Genomic DNA, 23,934 nt, shown 5'->3' on the forward strand with positions numbered 1-23,934 from the left:
CGGCTCGCGCCCGTTCCGCTCGCGATAGTCGCGATAGACTGTACGCGCCGCGCTCTGATTTTATTGTAACGGTCAATTTGTAGTTTTTAATATATTTTTACATACAGTCCACTCATTTCTCTCCAGTAGACTAGACCAACAATTGTTTATGTTTGGTACTTACATTTATAGATTTTACCCACTCATTGTCTGTGAATGAATGTGAATTGACCTATGAGTATGTATTGCAGACTAGTAAGCGAAGTGGAGGAGCTGTCCGGCTGCACGCACAACGCGTCGGGCGCGTACGACTCGGTGTGCGTGGAGCTGGGGAGCGACGCGCTGTGCGTGTGCGCGCTGCTGCAGGCGCAGCACATCCTGCAGCACGAGGGCACCAGCGCGGCCACCGCCTTCAGCCGGGGACAGCCTCACGATCCTATGGGTGACATTTTAATTTAATTTTCACCTCAGCAGCTCGAACGAGGGTACTTTGCTACTTAAAAACAGTGAGCAAAATAGCATTTTGCTCACTGAGTGGGACAAAATGAGCAAAATGCGATTTTGCTCACTCAGTGAGCAAAATGCGATTTTGCTTACTGTTTTTAAGTAGCAAAGTACCCTTGTTCGAGCTGCTGAGGTGAAAATTTAATTGTTGGTATATCTTAAGAAAACATGAGTGAATAGAGGTAAGTGATGAAGAAGGAATACATTTTTCGGGTTCTCTAATATGTTCTCACTGCTGAGGTGAAAAATGTTGTGTACTACACGAGATCAAAGTTATTTACATCTCGTGCGCTTTTGAGTCCCTTACTACGCTCAAGATTCTAAATTAGATTCACTCGCTACGCTCGTGAATCTATCATAGAATCTTTCGCTTGCACGGGACTCAAAATAAGCACTCGAAGAAATATCAAACTTTGATCTCTTGTTGTACAAATAACCATTATAAGTAGTTAGTTAACAGATACTGTTTCACTTATTCTTAAAATTAAATTCAAAATTGTACATCTTCAAGGTATATCTTAATGCACGCAAAATGTTACGCCGTGCCTTTTCGTTCACACTTTATGCCTTTGCAATCATTGACGTATAATATCTAAGGACGGGCTAATGGGGCACTAAACATCGTACTAGTTCAGCGGTGCTACACACGAATTCCAGCCAATCGTGCAGTCTAACGCGACTAGTTGCGACCAATAGCGTGCGTAATGCGAACTCGTCAACCAATCGCGCGCGTGATGCGAACTCATCAACCAATCGCGTTGTAGCGATTTCACACCGCTGTACTGGCCCCTGTCATGCCTCATTATTATTGCCCGTAAAACCAGTCCCTAGATATATATGTCAATGTTTGCAATGCTTAAAAAGGTCAACAAAATTGTGTCTATGACTAGCGATAAAGATCTGCTTCGAGCTTCTACCCTTTATCGCCATCCTTTTCTCACAGCCTTCACGATGTTCACAGGCCTGAACGCGTCGGTAGCGTACGACGAAACAGCACAGTGCAGCGCCGCCTTCCGAGTACTGCGAACGATGATAGCGTCCTGGCTTAGGGACGTCACGGTGTATAAAAACGTGTTCGCCGATTACCAGATTACACACTTCTACAGGTTTGTTTTTCTTCTAATTTAATGTAGCTTTGTGTCTGTCTATGTGGGCAACTTGTGATCACATCACTTGCAAACTTGACTTGATGTTTGATGGGATCGGGGTTCGAATCGCAAAAGGGTTGGTAAATCAGTTAGTGGTCGCTGCTATAAATACTAGAACCTACGCTAATACCTAACTTAGGAGTAGGTAGTCAACCGCAATGAAACTACAAATAAAAAACTCTCTTTCTTTGCGTACAGTCGCCATCAGATATATCGGAGCGGCCAAGGTGTTCACAATATCTGAACACGCACTCTAACGCCTTGACAATATAGGCGTGTTCAGATATTTGTGAGCGCCTTGACCGCTCCGATATATCTGATGGCGACTGTACAAATATGTATGCAAATGTGCTAAACTAATTATTTTTCTGACTATACCTTGCTATAAAGTGTTGAAAAATATGATTTTTACTCATTTGGGAGTTTCCATACCACATACTACATCACTAATAACAATTTCAGATGGTTAAAAACCCCAACGTCGCTCCTCTACGACCCAGCATTGCGACGCACGCTGTACGGGCTGATGAAGAAACTGTTCCTTATGCTGGTAGCAGAGTTCAAGCGGCTAGGGTCTGTCATAGTGTACGCGGACTTCAACAAGATACTGTTATGCACTAAGAAGAAATCGGTTATGGATGGTATAGGTAAGTCCAGAAAGTGACATTTCGTGACCTATTGTTTTTTTATCCCTTTGCTAAATATTGCATAACTTCTAGTGGCAGAATCGCTTGTAGATAAGGCCCCCTTTAAGGCTTGGCCAGACACAGAGCGCGACTTGGCGCGACGCAGCGCCGCGTGATGCCGACGCGATGACTGTTCAAACAGGGCGCGCGCGGACCGCGCTCTCAACACGCCCTCATCGCGCGCGCCACCGCTCGCTGCCTAACGTCCGATCCGACTGATGTGACCCAGCGCAACGCGGTGGCCCGCCGCGTCCGCGCGGCGCAGCGCTGCGCGGCCGCAAGGGGCCGCGCGGCGCGGGGCGCGACAGAAGCGGGGCATGATACCGGCGGGACGCAGTCTGTTTGACGTCGGTAACCTGTTAGCATGTGCCGTGGTCGCGCGGCGCGGACGCGTCGCTGCGTCGCGCTCTGTGTCTGGCCAAGCCTTTAGTGTAAGGCCTGAGTGGACGCTCGAGTTGGGCGTGCAGCGGGGCGGGGCGTGCGGCGTGCATGTTAAACAAATGCGTATAGGAGGAGCGGCCTTAGTGCACGCTGCTCAAATTACTTGTGAGCCCGACTTCACGCTGCACGTCCCGCCGAACGCTCCGCCTCGAGCGTCCACTCAGGCCTTACACTTACTCTTAGGATTTGGTATTCAGTTGACGCTTTATGTTACGTTCAGCGTCATGTCCTAATGTCCTATAGAAGTATTTAAGTATTAAATTAAATTATTTTCAGAAAATATTTTAATTTGTTTATTTAAGTTTATGTCCTATAGAGTCACCGCGATTCCTCAACTCGAGATCAAGGCCTGACGAATACCTTCGGCATGTTTAGCCCTTTGGTTGAATTTTTTAGTTTTGTGCAATAAAGTTTAATTTAAATCGTCCTCTAGGTTACGTAGAGTTCGTGGTGCAGAGCATCCGGAACAAGGAGCTGTTCCACGGCGTGGACATCCGCTACAAGCAGTGCTGGAGCTACCTGCTGTGGCTCGACCCCGCCAACCATGCCGGCGTGCAGGTATCCCACCATACAATACTCTACTTTCACCATTCGCGTCAAATCTTATTGCAACCAGATAAAGCCAATTATGTATGGTCCTGTGAGTCCAGCTCTGTTATTAGTTTTAGCAATTGTTAGAATAAAAACTAAATTTTTAATATGTATTTTTTATTTGCCAGGGTAAATTACCAGAGGGTCTCGTTGAAGTTGGTTCTTCACAGCTGCCGCCAGCGGACGAGAATGCAGAAGATGAGGTCTGTTTAGTCTAAAAAGAGATTGATATGACTTGATTCATTGTAGGTGTAATGAGTAATGACTATGGAACACGTTTCCTATTTTTGTTAGGACCACCCAAGGACGTCTACGAAATTTTACCATAAAAGAAAGTGTGCTATTTACATCATTCAAGACAAACTTAATTTCAAGATCATTCACTGAATTACTTGAGTAATAATTAATATGTATAACTTTTTTAAATCACTAAAAGGATCTCCTTCCCCATTTTTTTCATAGCTGACGGCAGTAACCTCTTGACCTTTATTAAACGATCGCTTCACTTCCGGTCTTACAAATTACCATCTATAGTATGTAAAGTTTCACTTACAAGGTATAAATAAGCTGGTATTGTGTGTATCAGGAGGGCATGATCGTGATGAACTGGAACCTGGCGCTGTTCCTGCCGCGCGGCGTGCGCGAGCCGTTCGCGGCGGCCGTCGGCGGCTTCGTGGGCGCCGCCGCCGCGCAGACCGGCGGCCTCGCCAACCTGCTGGCTGGCGAGATCGCGCAGAAACTGTTTCAGTGAGTACAAAACGAAAAAAAGCGGCAAAGTGCGAGTCGGACTCGCCCATGAAGGGTTCCGTATTTAGGCGATTTATGACGTATAGAAAAAAAACTACTTACTAGATCTCGTTCAAACCAATTTTCGGTGGAAGTTTACATGGTAATGTACATCATATATTTTTTTTAGTTTTATCATTCTCTTATTTTAGAAGTTACAGGGGGGGGGGACACACGTTTTACCACTTTGGAAGTGTCTCTCGCGCAAACTATTCAGTTTAGAAAAAAATGATATTAGAAACCTCAATATCATTTTTGAAGACCTATCCATAGATACCCCACACGTATGGGTTTGATGAAAAAAAAATTTTTGAGTTTCAGTTCGAAGTATGGGGAACCCCAAAAATTTATTGTTTTTTTTTCTATTTTTGTGTGAAAATCTTAATGCGGTTCACAGAATACATCTACTTACCAAGTTTCAACAGTATAGTTCTTATAGTTTCGGAGAAAAGTGGCTGTGACATACGGACGGACAGACAGACAGACATGACGAATCTATAAGGGTTCCGTTTTTTGCCATTTGGCTACGGAACCCTAAAAAAAAAACAACGGAAAAAATCTTACACGAGGCGTTTACGAACACTTCTCCATGTATTGGCGCACCGCACTTGTAAATACTACGTGACTCACGTAGCTCACGTAACGTGAGCTTTATTATTACTGAGTTTCATGCTGTCCATCGCTCACCCTTTTCTGAATCCTTTAGCGAGTTTAGTTAGAGCGAGAATCGAGATAGTATGGTCAGCTGCAGTAAGATAACCAATGATCTCCTCAGGATGACAGAAAAGATCCACACGCGCATGCCGGTACTGAAGCCGGGCGACGTGGAGGCGCGGCCGGGGCGGCGCGGCGCGCAGCACACGCCCGCGCTGCAGTTCGTCAACGCGCTCTGCAAGGTCATCTCGCTCGACCCCAAGCTGGACGAACAGGTAACTAAATTTGATCTTTAAACGAATTTTCCTGTCTTCAACTGAAAGAACTAACTGAATGAGAAGTCACGGAGTTGCTTGTTTCGTTCTTATCCGCCTATTTAAAGTCTATTTTTTAATTCGGTAGACTGAAATGACAGTTCATAGTATGAAATGACATTTTATGTTCATACTATGAACTGTCATTTCAGTCTACCGAATTAAAAAATACTGACTGAAATGACAGTTCATAGTATAAAATGACATTTTATGTTCATACTATGACCTGTCATTTCAGTCTACCGAATTAAAAAATAGACTTTAGCTTATTCACTTTTCTTTTAGATAACGCTGGTTCGTCGCAACCTGCTCCGGCTAATCGGGGTCGGCGAGTTCAGCGCCGCGGCCGAGTGGCGCGACCCCTGCGCCAGCTGCGTGCTCACCGAGCTCATCTGCAAGGTGTGCAACCACTGCCGCGACCTGGACCTGTGCCGCGAGACCGACATCGCCACCGTGGACGACGTGTAAGTGTACAGCGACCCCTGTGCATCTGACTAACCTATGTGTCAAATGCTAGCCAAGGCATACCTGTATATTTAAAGGTTTTGCCATTTTTAGGGTTCCGTAGCCAAATGGCAAAAAACGGAACCCTTATAGATTCGTCATGTCTGTCTGTCTGTCTGTCCGTCTGTCTGTCCGTCCGTATGTCACAGCCACTTTTCTCCGAAACTATAAGAACTATACTGTTGAAACTTGGTAAGTAGATGTATTCTGTGAACCGAATTAAGATTTTCACACAAAAATAGAAAAAAAACAATAAATTTTTGGGGTTCCCCATACTTCGAACTGAAACTCAAAATTTTTTTTTTCATCAAACCCATACGTGTGGGGTATCTATGGATAGGTCTTCAAAAATGATATTGAGGTTTCTAATATCATTTTTTTCTAAACTGAATAGTTTGCGCGAGAGACACTTCCAAAGTGGTAAAATGTGTCCCCCCCCCCCTGTAACTTCTAAAATAAGAGAATGATAAAACTAAAAAAAATATATGATGTACATTACCATGTAAACTTCCACCGAAAATTGGTTTGAACGAGATCTAGTAAGTAGTTTTTTTTAATACGTCATAAATCGCCTAAATACGGAACCCTTCATGGGCGAGTCCGACTCGCACTTGGCCGCTTTTTTTAGAAAGTCTTCAAATTAGAACCCTTGTGACAAGCATCATAGGAACAAAATACATCACTATCGCCATTTCCAGATTAAAATATATAGGGTATTTGACTGTATTTAATATAAATTATTTTACACCGTGCATGAAATAAAGTACCAGAAGATTAATAGAGAAACGTAGACAGCAGTTATTTTTAGACACAATTTCTATTTTAAAACCCGTATAAAACTATTTTAAGTAGGTATTTGATTGTGACGTCACACCCTAGTGTTTCATATAAATTCCATAGTAGCAAAATCGTTTTGACAGTTCGTAAAAAGAAACTGATTTGTCTAGTAGTCAAATACCCTATTGTTTCAAAAATACCCCTGACATTACACAATTGCCTTTTCGTCGACAGCCCGGTGTGCCTGTGCCCGACGTGTGGTGCCGCCTACGACAACCAGGAGCTGGAGTGGCGCCTCGTCGAGGCCATGGACCGGCGCGCGCTCGCCTACACCCTACAGGACCTCATCTGCAGCCGCTGCCACCAGGTACTAACAACGCTCTTTACTGGTGGACCTTATGTCTTTGCTATAAGGTTCACAACATTCTTATTAAAACAACGTAAGTGCCGCTAAAATACGCCCTTTTTCTTGTATGGCTTTTTGAAGCTATTATATTAAGGTAAGGAACCCTCCAATCTACGTGGACACGTATGGTCGGTTTTTATCAGTTGTATTTTACATATACTTCCTGATCGTGTAGTGTATTCAATTCAATATTACATATTATCTTTCATGCCCAGCTGCATTTAAATTTTAAGCTGATGATAAAATAGGCCATTGGCATCAATACAACTATTCTCAATTGGAGTTTATTATATGGGACAGTTATATAACTACATGTCGATAAAATGATAATTCACTGTCCTAAACATGCAATTTTATAATGGTATTTCAATTTATTTTAATTGCATATAAGTTAAAAATAAGCATATTTAACCATTTATATCATTAAAGCAGCCCTAGTAGCACGGTCGCATTTTTATCGTTTGTCACCATGCCTGTCACGTTCTAACAAGTATGTAAGTGCGAAAGTGACGGGCATAGTGATAGTCGATAAAAATGGAACCGTGCTGAGCCCGCATGACACAGAATAAGTTACATGTCATTTCCAGAGAAGGATTAAAAGGACCATACACGAATTTTTCTATCGTTGTCCCATACAAACGCGAATTTTCTAAAGATTTGCAGGTAGATAGATAGTAATTAGTATTCCTATATTATCTGTGACAAGACAAAGAATCAAAATTTTGCGTAGAAAAAAAAAATGAAAAAAAAAATTCTGATACACAAAATAAAATGTGTTTGTACGGTACAGCCTATGGAATGCTTTATAGGTAGTCTTTTCAATATGTAATCTTTTATTTATATCATTACTAATTAGTACAACTAGTTATATAATTGTTTGTTCAGGTGAAACGCGAGAACCTGTCAACAGTGTGTGACTGTGCGGGCGACTTCGGGCCACTTGTGCCTGTAAAGGAGGTGCACTCTCAGCTGGAGACCTTCAAGTCCATAGCAGAATACTACAAGATGCCGCTGCTGCTAGAACTGATAGATTTCCACCTAAACAACATGTGATATTTAAATAATTAAGTTAATAATATAAGGTTAAATAAAATTGTTTAAGTTTTTAAACTGAGTTTTAATGCTGTACCATTATTTTCCTTTTTCAAGTTTCTCAGAAAGAGATTGCAAGTACTTCTTATCGCTGAATTCAATTTTTGTTTAATTATTTACAATATTTAATATTCACTTTGCTTTGACAATGTTAAATGAAACAACATGATTCAATAGATGTTCATAATAATCAAGCAACATTATTCTTACTTTTAAGAGGTTCCAGTGAAAAAGACACAACTTTTATAAAGTACAATATTATTACTATTAGCAAATCATTACATATTTAACAAGATTTAGTAATACAATTAGTTTAAGATTAAAGTGTACTCCTCTCATCATTTGGCGTCTGTCCCAATCCCTTAGCTACCTCACTGATGCACACCCACTGGCCATCGCTGCCCTCCCTCCAGAGGCTAACTTTGTTATCACCTCCCGAGATAGCCAGGATGTTGCCTGTTAGAGACCAGCTCACGCTCCACACAACATCATCAAATGTATTCAGAATGGTGGGTGTCCAGGAGACATTATCGTCGCTGGTCCAGATGACGACTCTCTTGTCCTGTGAGCAGCTGGCGATCATGGAGCGCTGTAGCCCCAGGGAAGGTGCCCATGCAACATCTCTCACCCAGTCCATGTGCATTTCCAAGCGGTTCTCTTCAACCCATTGGTCTCCTTGCTCTCTCCAAATCTACAAATTGATAACAGTATGTATTAATACGCTTATCAATAGTAATGTTTCTAAGATACTGGCAACAGGAGTATCTATGTAACACATGCTCAAAATTAGTTGTCATGTAAACAATAATGCCTAATAAAATAATGCATGGTAGCACCTTTTGTATGTGTGTATTTTCTTTTGTGCAAATGTCACAAAAATTATTGTTGCAGAATTTGCATTGATTGCATTGTTATAACAAGAAAAGCTTCTAAATTATGAGTATTCTATTGCGAGATGATAATATAATATAAACATAGAAAGAGAACAAACCTTGATTAAATTATCACATCCACCAGAAACAATTCTCTTGGGTGCATCCTTATTATTAAGTGGGTCTAAATTAAGTTCGGCAGAGATAGCAGGACACCAACTTATGGAGTTAACGCCAATGGCATGCGCGCCGGATATCTTCTTCACATCCCAGTTTCCGTCCTGGTTGTACGTCAGCACGGAGATGGAGCCGTCGGAGCTGCAGCACGCCAGCACGAGCCCATACTCCGCAGGCGCCCACGCCACCGAGTTGACCGAGCTCTCGTGACCTGTATACTCGTACAACTTTGTCCACTCCCCGGTCTCCTTCCATATTATCACTTTTCTGTCATAGGAACATGACGCTAACAGATTTCCGAACTTCGGGTGAGCCCAGGCCACCTGCCACACGGGACCGAAGTGTCCTTTCAAGTCAGCTGCAAGTGTTTGGGCGCCGCTTTTGATGTCATAAATCTTCACCGAGTTATCCGATGAACACGTGGCTAGTCTCAACCCATAGTAGTCCAACTCTGCGTCGTGTATCATATCCTCGTGACCGGTATCAATTGTATTTAATACAGTAATCATTTTGATTGTTTTTCTTTCTAAAATTAATACGAATTTAAGGTACAAACAGCATCCGCGAGCAAGCTGTCAAAAAGTTGACGTGGAATGTAATGTTGCTATACAACAACTGATTAATTGAGACTGACAAAAACCGATAACAAATCTTTAAATTTTATTATTCCTAGTCAGTATGGCCTCTGTGTATTCTAAACAGATTTCTCATTAGACTCATAGGAAACAACGCTGTTTTGTTATTATTATTACAAATTTACCTGTATATGCATGTATAGAGTATTATATTCTTTGATGTATACAGCCAAAATTAAAAACAATAGTTTTCGAGGATATAAATCGGTAAACGTGGCATTCCTTTTTTCTCAATCTACAATACTGGCCCAAATGTCAGTTGATTGTCAAGTTCAAGTTAGACAATCTTCTTGTCTTGGATTTATCTTAAAATATAAATGAGCTAATTCTTGTTAAACTATGAAAATTCGTTTTACTATTGAGTGACAAAATGTCTGCAGCCGATAGCGGGTATTTACACAGTTTAAACAATTTGTTACAACAGGATTACCGCGGGGTGAATGTATGTAAATAGGTCACAAAGATCATCAAAATAAACGATTTGTTTTTAACTACTAATTCAATACCTGTACTATCTACAGATAGCGGTTTACGCACTAGCCACTGCAGGCCTCGCTGTCTCGGTGCATAAGATCCGTCCGGTAAATATAGATCTTCTACCATAATTGTTTATTTATAACGACGTTACATAACTGGAATTATGTTTTTTTAATCAGGTTAGCAAGTTTTCTAAAGCAAGTCAAGTCCCGAACCACTTCATCAAGCAGCATGAGCCGCTTCGAGGGCGCTACGCCGGTATACAACACGCCCCCCTGAGGGTACTGGTGGATCACCGCGCACCGATCTACTTACCACTATGGCATTCCAGTAAACCGCCGCTGCCAGTCAAGGTTGTGTATCGATGCTCTATAATTTTGTATGAGCTTGACACATTTGAAAAACTGCCAAGATTACAAAAAAATTAATTATTTCACATTTTTCCAGTTGTGGGGTGTTGACATAGTGAGTGGGAATGCTATCAACTGGTTAGAGTGTGTGGCGCGAGATCAGAAGGTCACCCTGAAGCCCATAGCCATGGACAAGGACAGCCTGGTTTCCACTGTTCAGTTGCATTTAGAACAATCCAAGGTAATCTTTTGTTTTAATTTAAGGCAGGACATAGATCAATATGTGCAACCTTGATCTATGTAAACTATAAATACACTTTGTTTTTTGCCATATCAATTTTAATTAGTGTTTTTGTATCTTCTGAGTAATCAATAGTACTACCATAGCTTAGGCTTCTCAACATGCTGATACACTTGTAGGTCTGTATGGGGCCCAAAACATTCCACAACTCTTTCTGAATAGATATTCTGAGTAGACACTCTACTGAGCATTCTCTACTGAGGTTCAGTGAATTAACCAAATCTGCTTATAAACTGCAAATGCTCAATGTTCTGCTCAAGGCTATTACCACCTTTGTCATTTATAATCCATATTTTTTATGTGATTTAGTACAAATTGTAGACCTTTTGGACTGTCACTACCAAAAACTGTTCCCACAAACCTGAGCTGGTCTCATGAGAGCTTATAACTACAAGCAGAAGTCTCCTGCCTTTCCTTTTATTAATGTACAATTTAATATTCATATTTGTACTAAATTTTCCTTGTTACATTAGTGACAATTTCCCTGTAGGCATTCTACAAAATAACCATAAATGGCAATCACCCATCAAACTGAAAGTGATTGAAAATCAAGAATTAATTACTCTTATACAATATATCCCTTGTAATTAGTGTTACATAAGTGGGGTAAATCATCAATTACTGGCCACCTTATACTAAAATGAATTCTGTTTAATAGGTGAATACAGTGATCATGTCAATAATCTGATATTTTCTTTTTTTTTTCAGACTAAGGAAGTGGAAACTCTAGATATTGGCCAAAAGCTGGTTGAACTTGGTTTTGCTAAAGCCTCTGTACCACAAAGTATTGGGAAGAATTCCCTCGAGTCCAAACTAGCACCTGCCATATTGTCAGCAGAAAAACATGCCAAAAAGTACCGCAATGGTGTGTGGTCAGAGAAACTGCCTCCTATCCCAATATACACTGTATATTGGAGAAATGGATTGCAGTTAGTTGGTGATTTAGTTATCCTATCAGCTAAGAACTCCATAAAGTTTTTAAGTTTTATCTTTAGTGCAGTCTTTAATGGAGTTAAGAACCTGGCACTGAGACCGCTGAGACCATCGCCTAAGCAGATACAGGCATCATGAAGCATTTACCACTTTGTTACTTAAATTGTAGAACCATTGAAAACCAATTGGGATTTGATTGGTCACTGCTAACATGCTCTTCCAATTGTTTTACAAAAACAAATTAAAATGTTATGTCTTTTGTATATATTGTTGGCAATAAAGATTTTAATGTAAAAAGATCCATTTTTATTTTTACCGGAGGTATGGTAATGGCACCAATCATGAGATATTTTAGAGAAAATTTGGAGTATATTTGATATTTCACTGATACCCTTAAAATTTCTACCGCTTTGCCCGTTATATAAGTGATATAATAGTTGTACATCCTATTCGTCTTTTAATGTTTTCAACATGTTAAATTTAAGATACAGCTACATTAGGTTTTCAGCATAATTAATACATTTAACATGCATTTTTTTCAGTCATGGTCAGTATGGCGCAATTTCCTTTAAAACGGACTCTTAGTTTTCGTTTTATGGTAAAATCACAAACTAAGAAAAATGTCAGTTTTTACTTTTAGAATTATTATTTCATAGGATTTTGGTTTACGTCTCATTATTTATTGGTGCCACGTCCATTACAGGGGTGTTTACTATAAAACAATAACAATTTTGTGTAAAAAAGCACTGTTTATTCAAATTAAATAGTATATATTACATTAAAATTCTTAATTAAAATAGCAAATGGAAAAATACAACTAAGTAAATAAAACTATTGAAATAATATCTTTAAAACACTTTTTTTTTTCAATATAAACAACACCCTTAAATTTTGCCCTATAAAAATAAACTTGTCACATCAGAAGTAAACAAAATTTACAGCTAATTTCAGACAAAAATACTGTTTTTTTATTCAACTAAGAAAAGTAATAAATCCTGGATATAAAAATACAAAACGCAAGTCTGATCCCGTGAGAAGTTATCGCACCAGTTTTAATAAAGTGAAAGTCGAAAAATATAGTCGAGATGGGTTTCGTACACGGTCACAGTGATGTAAATTCGGTTTTTCAGCAGCAAACGGTCGGTCTACATTATTATTGCAGAACGCTCAGCGAGTAGTAAACACGGAGCACGCTAACAAACCCCGAAGGTCGTCGAGCGTTCATGAATTGAATTAATTTGGGAATGTGTTAGCATGCAAAGTTAAATGAGGGTTCAGTGTATGGACCGAGGATGTTTGCTATCGCCTTGGCGGTGAGAACTGAAAAACACTGGAGTGTTGGGGCGGCGGCGGCGGCGCGGGGTCGTCAGAGGATGGAGCAGCGCGACAGCCAGGACACGGGCTTGCGCTGCTGGTCGCTGGCCTTGATCTGGCGCTGGTCGCCGCGCGCCGGCGGGTTGCTCGCCTCCTGACACACAAACACACACTTTAGCTGGCTGACTAATTATGAGGGGACTTTGAGGCTAAAGGGCAATGTCAACCCATTCTTATCATTGGGTTACAATACAATGCAGTAATAATAATTTATTTCCTGTTACTCATTTTTTCTGACGGTTAAAGCTTAGGAATTTAGAGCTTTTTGTGTGTTGTTTGTTTAACTCAATAGCTGTAGGTATATACTTTCAAATTCAATACAGGCTCTCTTGAACTTTTATAATAAATACAGTCCTCTTTGGTAACAAATTGCTTTTACTTGTACTTAGCAATATAAAAAGTAAGGGAGGGATGCGTGCGGACTATATAGATGCCGCAAGCAGCCTCAATAGTATAAACACTTGCATTGCAGTTCTTAGCATTTGCTTCGTCTAGCTTAAAATGTATAATAGTCTGTAGAGTAGGTAATGTAATAGGTAGGTATGTCTAATTATGGAATAGGTACAAACCAGGGATGTTGCGGATGCAGATTTTTTGACATCCGCGGATGCGGATGCGGATATTTAAAGGCTCACATCCGCGGATGCGGATGTCAAGATTAGGTCCTTAGAAAACGTCAAATATTACATTTTTAGTATTTTTTTAATAAAAAAAAAACGAAACGTTTAGTATTTGAGCAAGAATATAGGTGCGTTATATTTAATAAACAGTAACTTCATCGACTTTTCTGGATCTAGACGATTTCGTTATAGGTAATGACGAAATTACCGACCCGACGAATGTACCGACTTGTTCGACATCCGCATCCGCATAAGCTCCGCATCGATTTTATGCGGATGCGGATGTTGAAAATAATGCGGAAGTTCCGCGGTTGCGGATGCGGATGTTCGCAACATCCCTGGTACAAACTACGTACTACAAGTTCTAATGATTACGCAACCTAAACCCATATAAGATCTTGTGATTCTATCGAACTGCAAACCGTGCAGCGTCACGATATGATTAATGATCGATAAGATAACGTCAGCTACAAGAAACAACTAAAAACTATAAAAATCATTCATGAATAGCAATGAAAATGTTGGGCACAAACTATTGAAGCATACACTACTTGCATCTGGTAAAGCATATATTTCTGTCATTTTTCTATCACACTGGATCAGTAGGTACTACTATTATGTGCTTCTTATACGTGATTCGTACTGAGTATAATCCAAATGCTTTTTTACCCTCATAGAATTTAGGGGTATGACAGGTTCAATTGGGTAAGAAGCAGTGACGTAACTATAGGGTGGCGGATTAGGCAAAATACCACGGGCCCCTAGCCAGAGGCCCTAATTTGACTGAGAGCACAGGCCCCCATTAGCGAATAGCAATACTTTACTGACCATTAGTAGACCTTATTTATTTGCAATAAGGCTCACGATAGGTAAGATAACTCTCAAAGATGGGATATGCGTGTGATGGACTAAGCTTTTCAGCTGTCAAACCAAGGCCTATGAAATTTTGACATACAATCCTAATAAAAGGCATGGACAATCAAAATATTGATCTTGATAGGTTTTAATTTGTGACAGTTGATTTAATTGCATGCATAAACAACAACAACAGTTACAAGTCTAGCACAACTGTTCACAACAAATTTACTGAGACACCTTGCCCAGCTTTACACCTATTTAACTGATGAAGTAATATTTGTTACCTACATAAATAAGAAACAGTTTGTGCTAGCATTAACACAGATTGACCAATGCTGGAGAGCATCAAACAAGCAGAGCAAAGAACAATAAAACAAGTAGCAGTGCTCTCCTTTGGTCCTCCTGGCAGCAACATAAAAGGCAACACTGATACTCTAAAACAACACAACAACAACAACAAACACTATTCTGGGACCTTTACCTTCTGTTTTCAAAGACAGCCATGAAACAAAAAAGTTATTATTTTAACTAAGTTACTTTTCTGTGTCTTTTTTTCCCTAGAACATACTATCACTATAAACATACTATAGTGAAAGTAGAAGTAGGATACTAGTTAAGCTGATGATATACTCTGGTTTAATTTCCAGATGTAAATTTTCCTGAAAGCGTCTTGGAAACTTAAATTGACTAGGTGCAGTGGAGTAGTGGACCATTATAATTAATACACATATGTTACCTTGCACCAACTTCTATAAGATATAGGTTTGCAGATGAGATACCAGACTATGATATTTTACTGACTAATATTGAGAAAGTTTGTTATATTCTTATCATTATTATTCATACATAATTCATAATGATAAGCACCCATAATAACCAATTAATAAGACAAAGTTATCACTGTAGGGTAACTTCAACCTGCCAACTCATAGTACAAAAACATTATCCCAAAAAGAAAATACATAAAAGTGAAAGTTTAAACTAATATATTACAAAAGGTACAGACCTGTTTCTTTTCCATCTTTGCTTTGATGTCCCTCGCTAAGGTGTAAAATGCAGATTCCACATTTAATGAATCTTTTGCTGATGTCTCTACAAATTTTATCTGATATTCTACAGCTAACTGTTCCCCTCTCTCCTTTGAAACCTGTGTTGAACAAAAATAACTATTCTAGAAATGGGTTTTCAAACAAATATAAAAATAATAGGCATGCAATAATAATAATTCAGAAACATATGTCACAAAGGGAAGTAATGTGGTATGATTCATTAATTATTGAAACAATACGTGTAGTTTCCTGTTTTAATATTAGAAGTTATGAGGAAGTGACATTAATAGAAAGTGAGTAAAAATTATATAGTATTATATGAAATTAAACTACCAAAAATTTTTATGCCTTAGCATCCATAATACTACAATAAAATAACAATTTAAAATAAGCATAATGAAACAATAAATAAATAAATCATTTTAACTCGATTTGGAAAAGCTGTTACTAGTTTATCAAAATACTCTTCCTATACCTATTTCTGTTTTAACAAGAACATTCAAGTGATGCACCAATGTCACAAAAAGAGGTCAGTTTAAGAAATGTGTCACAGGGAAATAAGCAATTAAAATTAATTATGAGCATTGGCCACCATTGAACCAGAGGCAGGAAACATAAGTAATGATCTAGTTTTATTGAAAAGGTTTACCTGTCTCTTTGCATCTAGATCACACTTGTTGCCCAGGATCATCTTCTCCACATCTGCACTGGCATTCTCTTCTATGTTTCTTATCCAATTCTTAATATTTTCAAAGCTCTTCTCATTTGTAACATCATAAACAAGCATTATGCCCATTGAGCCACGGTAGTAGGCAGTAGTAATCGTACGGAATCTCTCTTGGCCTGCCGTATCCCTATAATTAAACATGTAATAAATATTTTAATACATACCATTCATGATTTAAAAAATATTTAAAAGTATAATACCAACCATATTTGTAATTTTACTTTCTTTCCATCAAGGTCTATTGTCCGAATTTTAAAGTCGATACCTGAAATTAGCCAGCAGTTGATAAATTAGAACCTTCTAATAATTAAAATTAGTGTGTATGATGTCATGAACAGTTCCTAATTCGATAAGGGTTCAGTTAAACATGGAGCCGCACCCTTTCGCAGCACTGCTCTGTTCGGACGGGTACAAAAAATCACAAAGACCAGGAAAACAAAAAGGCCTCTCCAATGACAAATTATATGAAAAAAAAGGTACAAGTTATCTGACAATAACCTTTGGTGTCTACACTGAGCACTTACCAATCGTCGATATGAATGAGATATTGAAAGCATCTTCCGAAAATCTGAATAATATAGATGTTTTACCGACTCCCGAGTCACCAATCAAAAGCAATTTAAATAAATAATCGTAAGTTTTTGCCATTTTTACAACAAAGTTAGTATAGAACACACATATCCATTCATTAGCATTTTTGAGTAATAGCTAGTGATGTGTCAATTTGCTATAGATAAGATAACATTATCGGTCGTCGAGTTCCACATTACAAAAACCGGTAAACTAACTACGCTGAGGTATAATGTTCGAGCCTAGTGTAAAACTGCTGGTACTTTTTAGCAAGATATGGCAACATTCACGAGCAAAACGTCAATGTCAAAGCTTCATGGTTTGCCGCTCTCGGCTCGGACGCGGAGACGCTACGCGGTATTTACTGAGTTTTGGAGATTTACGATAAGAAATAATGTTTTTTTACTAAGATAAAATATTTAAAAGCACAATGTTTTATCATGTGGGTATAGCCAATATTTGGATATATTATCGTAAGTTATAAGGGTTACATTTTATTGATACATTTTAAATTATTATGCAGATATCCTTGGAACATGAAATTTTGCTTCATCCGCGGTATTTTGGACCACAATTGTTGGATACGGTAAAACAAAAACTATACACTGAAGTCGAGGGAACATGCACGGGAAAGTAAGTACATTTTGTTAGGACGGTTTAGGTTATATTTTGTGTTACTCTTGAATCTTGACCATAAATTGACTGATCTGTTTATTACAGGTACGGTTTTGTGATAGCTGTCACCACAATAGATAATATTGGCGCAGGCCTCATACAGCCAGGGCAAGGCTTTGTAGTATATCCAATAAAATATAAGGCCATAGTTTTCCGGCCATTCAAGGGTGAAGTGCTTGATGCTATTGTCACACAAGTTAACAAGGTAATTAACTTACTGTTGTGTTAGAGGCTCAGCTTAGAATATCCTAATTTATTACCCTGACATATGTACTGAAACACCCAACTTCACAATGGAAAAAGGCGCGAAATTCTAATTTTCTATGGGAGTTTAAGCCTTCGCGCCTACATTTTTATTTGCCGCCTTTTTCTACTGACAAAGTTGCTGTGCCAGAGTATAAATAGTAATTTTCTTTCCAGGTTGGAATGTTTGCTCAGATCGGACCTCTTAGTTGTTTTATATCTCACCATGTAAGTTTTTTAATGCTGATTTTAATCCCCATAAATTATTGGTAGCATACGAAGAGTGAATAGTTGTTATGGCTTTTGCAGTCCATTCCAGCAGATATGGAGTTCTGCCCAAATGTAAACCCTCCCTGTTATAAGAGCAAGCAGGAAGACAATGTGATCCAGGAGGAAGATGTCATCAGATTGAAGATTGTGGGCACCCGGGTTGATGCCACTGGTATTGTAAGTGTCATTCAAGTACACAGTTTTAGTTACATAATAATTATTTAACCCGTGGAGCACCCTAACAAGACACGTGTGCTAGTAACTAGTATAGGAGGTCCATACTACGGTAATTCTGGGGCGCTCCAGGGGATACATAGTAGTGTGACCACTTAAGAACACAATCAAAAAATATTTCATAAAACAACTTAGACCCCTAAAGACAACAAGTAGGTAATTATATTTTCACCACACCAACTGGTAAAGGCTCTCTTCATTGTTCATGAACTGATAAAATGCAACTATTTTATTCACATGTTAGGCAAAGTAATAAAATGCAAATTTTGAGTTGTTTTCTTATGTTTGCTGGTAGAATTTACTTTTAATTGATGATTTTGAATGATAAATATGTATTTAATAACATTCACCTTTTACCTTGCCTTTTCATCTATGAAGTAGCTATACACGTAAAACTTAACATCGGTCAATATACAAAACTTAATAGCATTAGACATCAAGGAGAAATATACGCAAAACCATTCAAAACGGCCTTACTTTCTAAAAGTGTTTTTGGAATTGCACCGAAATTGTACAATAAACTCCCAAAATCCATCTTATCAGACTGTAATAATTTACAACGTTTTAAGAACATTTTGCATGACTTTTTATCAAAAAAAGCCTATTACTCCATTCAAGAGTACCTCTGTGATACATTTTAACATATGAGACCGCTTTTGTTAACTAATAATGTACTTAAAAATATTGTATTCTGCATGACTTATGTATTAAGTAGTAATAAGTAGTTATAGTTATAAGTTTGACTGTTTGTACGCCTAATGGCAAGACCATGGTGATTCTATATTTTAATGTTCCATCATTGTATATACCCATGTTCTACAGACAATAAACGAATTATGAATTCATTTGGATTTGATTTTGTTTGACATCTTACAGTCACAATTTTCTTTGAGTTGGTGTGGTGAAAATATTGTTATTTACAAGGGGGCAAAGTTTTTGTTGAACGCTCATGCTCTCATTGACTCAATAACTATTATAGATTTAAGTAGGTATAGATTTTTAACTATTGCAAAATAGAAATTGATGAACCTTACTTAAAAGAAAGTTTTATTGAATAATACTTTCATTTGTTTCAGTTTGCTATTGGAACATTGATGGACGACTATTTAGGTTTAGTAACACAGTGAAGATTTACTATTTTAATTATTATGAATGTTGAAATAAAACTCAACAAGTATCAATTATTATTTATTTGGCATTCAAATCATGGGGTAAAATACCATACATAATGTAACAAAACAATTTATCAAATATCAAAAAAGGTAATATTTGGACACTTCAGTCTATTTGGGCAGTACAGTGCGGTAGTCACGCAAAACCTATGGGTCATGTTAGTTTTATACTTAGAATCTTAAACCTATAAAGAAACAAGTCTGTTACGAAATATTGTCATCACTAACAGCACTGAACATTACAATGTAGTATCTTAATATATCCAATAAATGCAAAGCATGAAACTGATGCATGCAGAAACAATTCTAGTGAATATTACAAGCTGAAGCTAACTATAATTTGTTGAATGCCAAATGCTGCATTAGCCCTAATGTAAAGAGAACTTTACGTCATCAAGATTATCATTCTAATGATAATTTTATATACAAAATGTTAATATTAAATTATAAAAAGTAATTAAATTTGTCAAAAATAAAATTATCCAAAGGGATGATTCAAAATCTTTGGTTTACTTGTTTCTCGCAAATATGTACATTAATCTCAATAAATAAATTAAAAAAATAACTATTAATTACAACGCAATATGGCCTCTAAATAAATAATACTCATTATGAGATCAGAAACACAAGTTAGCAAACCAGCACAAAAGTGATAAACAGTCAACATAGTAGATCAAGTCACATTTAATTTGTGGAGAATTAACCTCTATAATAATATATAGGACTCAACTAGAGGAGAGTATAGGGCTTAAACTAGTAGGTTACCCTAAGGTCATTAGCATGAAATGCATAATTAGATCTATATTATGTATAACCATAAAATATTGATTTATAACATTGTGCATATTAGTATAGTATATAATAGATGATGCTATATAATTTGTAAACAATAAGTAATTATCTCGCAGTCACAATAAATTTGCACAAGTCGCTCACTGAATATAAGACGCTAGAATAATGGCTACTGACACACCTCAGATGTCCGAATCTAGGTCGATATTAGCATCATTATTCTTGCTTGTTCAAGGCACAACACAAGATATCAAGAGATTTATGCAAATATATATACCCAATTTTTAAATTGTAACTCAAAGTCAAGAAATTTTAACGCTATCAATAGGTGCAAAATATGTAAAAAAAAGCGCTGGTGTTTTTCGGAACTTATGTACGAAATATCATTTAATATTTACCAGTCGCTTTTCGATAAAGGAAAACATCGTGTGGAAACCGGACTAATCCTAACAAAGCCTAGTTTCCCCTCTGGGTTGGAAGGTCAGGTGGCAGTTGCTTTCGTAAAAACTAGTGCCTACGCCAATTCTCGGGATTAGTTGCCAAGCGGACCCCAGGTTCCTATGAGCCGTGGCCAAAAAGCCGGGATAACGCGAGGAAGATGAATAGTTGGGCCGGAAATTAAACAGGGAAACATTAGATCCATATGAAAAGAAATCTATGCGAACACTGTTAATAATCTATATATCGTCGGGTGACAAGTAAGTCACTAAGTACTATTAAAATATTAAAGTAACAATGCACTTTATTACACTTGTAACACGGTTTATTGTCCAATAATTTCAATGATATTAGTTAGTGACTTTTACTTGTCACCCGACGATATATAAATACTTTATAATTGAGAAAGGTGGATTTTTAAAATCCTATTTGTGATATTGGAGCTACTACTATTTGGCGGAAATTTGCATTTAATTTCTAACATGGGCATTGTGGATACAATCTGCTGAATCGATTGTGTGCGGGATTTGATCATACCGCCGCACGAATATATAGGTAAGATATACCAATTCAACTTAGATTTTTAAATGCAGAAATAGAAAAGATTTCAGTTATCATTATCAAGTGAAGAAGTTAGGCGTTCGTAGAGATTCTGAAATTAATATGTCGTCAGGTGACAAGCAGAAGTCACTAAGTACCACCACAAGTTCATAGCCATAGTGAACCATATTAGTACGAAAAGAAGGTTGATTTTTGTTTAAATATTTTATAGTAATTAGTGAATTTTGCTTGTCACCTGACGATGTGATCCTGTAACCGCCCAGCGGCCTATAAAACGGTCTCTCATTCCATTGTAATTTTAATCATCATTTTGACAAATCAAAATTACATTTGTCTTGGAAAGTTTTTATACGTGGGCAGCTACAGTATACCTATTACCTACTATAACTACCTAGGTTGGTCTAAAGAAGTATGCAATCATATTACGAGTGATGATATGAGAAGGTGGGAAACTACCTAAATATACATTTTAAAAATACTTTTAGATGCTTCATATAGGAGGATTCTGTGGGTTGGATTACATTAGGAAGGTTAGACTAGCTAGCATCAACATTTACTTATATTAGATGATGTTACGTTTATTTAAAACACCATTGATTAGCTAGAATTTAAGTTAATGGTTATATCATATAGCTAAATTTCATTCCATTTGGAATTTAAGTTAATGACATCTATTTGCATGTTATTCCGCTAACCAATGTCGGTGAATACATTTACTTATGGAGTACATTTCGTGGCCACATAACATCTAATCTTATATACTATTGAGAGGCGAATAACGATTAGAAAATTGAGTAAAATCGTAGCGCCGTTATCGTTACGTGAGCAACTATATCAATGAGTAATTTAATTAATTTAAATGTATATTTTACTAGGTCACAAAATGCACAATATAAGTACCTTAGCTAAAGGGTAAAATGTCGATACGAGCTGCTTACAGTTAACCACAGAGAAGGGATAGATTAGATTAACTTTACGCTATCTATTAACTTTTGAATATAATTTTTAACACTCAATAAGTCTAAACTGCAACATTAATTAGTAACACCTTTAATTTTAACAGCACAAATACTGGCAGTTTTCTGTTAAGTAATGGATAAAAGTGTAATATTGCTTCTATTTTATTAAGCGGGTTGAATTTCCTGAGCTATTTACTCTAAGATCCGATATATCTGTTAATTAACCCACACTCTTTGTCAGAGAGTCCTAGATTAGTTATAATGTCATCTTAACTGTAAATGGGGGTAAATTTACTGTATACTATGATTAATTTCGTTTGCTTCCTCGTCTTCTGGTAACTGAAATCGTCCATCCTGACACTCGAAACCGAACACCACTGTACGTGCCTGCTGTGATCTGAAGTAAATGCGGATTTTACACTGTCTCATTGATATGCTTTTAGATAAATATTAAAATAAAGCATTGCATTATGTCAATCTAGTAAACTTTTCAGCATCATACTCGTCGTAATTTAAACCTTCTGTTACAGCAATAAGGTTTAGTTTTCTATATCGATTAGGTGTGAGTTCGACATTTACTTCTCCGTCTTGGCTTAACATTTCGGACCTGACGAGCGAAACTACTCCTAGTCTGGTCTAATCTTTTATATTAACTAACGACCATTAAACGAGGAGTAGTTACCAACTTAGCTACTTTACATAAAATCTAGTGCTAAGTTGGGGTTTGTAAGGTATGGCTGCCGAATGTAAAATCGATATTCGAATAACACGGTAACTAACGGAAGACATTATGACGCAAATCGGAAGCTCATAATTTACCTTTCGAAAACAAGATTAGCTTCTACGTCTCTTAAAAGATCGTGCACAGTAGAACCACCGGTATAAATTACATCGAGAACATTCCTCGGTCTTATTAGTCTCTCGAAAATTCTATTAAATACACATGACATCATCATCACACTCCTATGTTTTTTTTTTATTAAAATGGGCACTAATTGTTAGGAAAGTGTGTGTCACAAGTCTCAATCTAGAACCTCGTTCAATAAATTCCTAGCCGAACGTAGTAGGGTTATAAAAGTGGCAGTACTGTATATGAACGGCCAGCCAAACCGCAACCCGCCCGTACCGGCGTCGACACTAACTGACCGCTTGAAAACCTTACCGCAGCAGGATAAGGTCCACAATCGGCCAGCGAAGTCGCCGCTTCTCAACCGTCGGCACACAACTGATCGTCAGTAAACCTTACTGCAACGATGTAAGGTTTAGTATCGGTCAGCGAATGTGTCGCACTGGCAACAGATCGTTCACTGCCGGACGTGGAAGCACTGGCACTATGTGGCCGGGTGTCACGAGGCGGGCTGTGCGCGCGCGGACGCGGCGCCGCACGGGTCGGCGGGCGGCGCCACGGCGGGCGACACGGGCCCGCGCACGGCCTCGATGTAGTCCTTGATGAGCGTGGCTATCTGGTACGCCTGGAGGGAAAATACACGTACAGTATGTCATTCATCGACCGGGTAACTTGGGATAATTATGCAAGAAATGTTTTATCTATTTATTTAATCGTATGGCATGCATAAAGAAGGACAATCAGAGTATAGCTTTGAGGTCGCTAAGCCAGGTAACCAACTCAGGTGGGACTGAGTCCAAATCTTCAGCTGGTCCAGAATACGAGTGAAGGGGACAGCGTTGGAATATATGATCTGTGGTCTGCTCTTCCTGACCGCACTCGCAGAGTGGAGAATCTTTCCAACCCCATTTGTATGTC

At 38.2% G+C, this 23,934-nt stretch overlaps 6 protein-coding genes across 6 annotated transcripts in view; 3 read left to right on the forward strand and 3 right to left on the reverse strand.

The window, feature by feature from the left end:
- The window catches only part of LOC134655743 (DNA polymerase epsilon catalytic subunit 1), a 47,915-nt gene extending 33,113 nt beyond the window's left edge, over positions 1-14,802 (forward strand). The window contains exons 34-44 of the mRNA XM_063511209.1: positions 231-421; positions 1,445-1,589; positions 2,094-2,278; positions 3,192-3,316; positions 3,478-3,552; positions 3,936-4,096; positions 4,911-5,064; positions 5,389-5,567; positions 6,619-6,751; positions 7,676-7,858; positions 14,793-14,802. Of these exons, the coding sequence (XP_063367279.1) occupies positions 231-421; positions 1,445-1,589; positions 2,094-2,278; positions 3,192-3,316; positions 3,478-3,552; positions 3,936-4,096; positions 4,911-5,064; positions 5,389-5,567; positions 6,619-6,751; positions 7,676-7,843 (1,516 nt within the window). The 3' untranslated portion in view covers positions 7,844-7,858; positions 14,793-14,802. The remainder of the gene's footprint in view (positions 1-230; positions 422-1,444; positions 1,590-2,093; positions 2,279-3,191; positions 3,317-3,477; positions 3,553-3,935; positions 4,097-4,910; positions 5,065-5,388; positions 5,568-6,618; positions 6,752-7,675; positions 7,859-14,792) is intronic.
- Positions 7,952-9,520, reverse strand: LOC134655955 (protein SEC13 homolog). The gene is made up of 2 exons (XM_063511469.1): positions 8,874-9,520; positions 7,952-8,573 (listed from the first exon to the last, which is right to left on the reverse strand). The coding sequence occupies exons 1-2, from the start codon at positions 9,438-9,440 to the stop codon at positions 8,202-8,204; spliced, it is 939 nt and encodes a 312-aa protein (XP_063367539.1). The 5' UTR covers positions 9,441-9,520; the 3' UTR covers positions 7,952-8,201.
- Positions 9,832-11,924, forward strand: LOC134656145 (uncharacterized). The gene is made up of 5 exons (XM_063511669.1): positions 9,832-10,008; positions 10,088-10,147; positions 10,223-10,396; positions 10,491-10,634; positions 11,403-11,924. The coding sequence occupies exons 1-5, from the start codon at positions 9,937-9,939 to the stop codon at positions 11,763-11,765; spliced, it is 813 nt and encodes a 270-aa protein (XP_063367739.1). The 5' UTR covers positions 9,832-9,936; the 3' UTR covers positions 11,766-11,924.
- LOC134655732 (ras-related protein Rab-8A) lies at positions 12,365-16,961 on the reverse strand. The gene is made up of 5 exons (XM_063511196.1): positions 16,780-16,961; positions 16,460-16,520; positions 16,178-16,382; positions 15,486-15,626; positions 12,365-13,095 (listed from the first exon to the last, which is right to left on the reverse strand). The coding sequence occupies exons 1-5, from the start codon at positions 16,901-16,903 to the stop codon at positions 12,994-12,996; spliced, it is 633 nt and encodes a 210-aa protein (XP_063367266.1). The 5' UTR covers positions 16,904-16,961; the 3' UTR covers positions 12,365-12,993.
- A 180-nt stretch (positions 16,962-17,141) lies between these two features.
- LOC134655738 (DNA-directed RNA polymerase II subunit RPB7) lies at positions 17,142-19,418 on the forward strand. The gene is made up of 6 exons (XM_063511203.1): positions 17,142-17,267; positions 17,349-17,458; positions 17,546-17,705; positions 17,921-17,971; positions 18,053-18,190; positions 19,324-19,418. The coding sequence occupies exons 1-6, from the start codon at positions 17,256-17,258 to the stop codon at positions 19,372-19,374; spliced, it is 522 nt and encodes a 173-aa protein (XP_063367273.1). The 5' UTR covers positions 17,142-17,255; the 3' UTR covers positions 19,375-19,418.
- Positions 19,419-23,264: 3,846 nt separating this feature from the next.
- Positions 23,265-23,934, reverse strand: part of LOC134655784 (myosin-I heavy chain) — a 104,680-nt gene continuing 104,010 nt past the window's right edge. Inside the window, exon 40 of the mRNA XM_063511244.1 lies at positions 23,265-23,641. Coding sequence (XP_063367314.1) covers positions 23,516-23,641 — 126 coding nt within the window. The 3' untranslated portion in view covers positions 23,265-23,515. The remainder of the gene's footprint in view (positions 23,642-23,934) is intronic.

The sequence above is a fragment of the Cydia amplana genome, chromosome 17, assembly GCF_948474715.1.
Source record: "Cydia amplana chromosome 17, ilCydAmpl1.1, whole genome shotgun sequence".
Classification (NCBI taxonomy): domain Eukaryota; kingdom Metazoa; phylum Arthropoda; class Insecta; order Lepidoptera; family Tortricidae; genus Cydia; species Cydia amplana.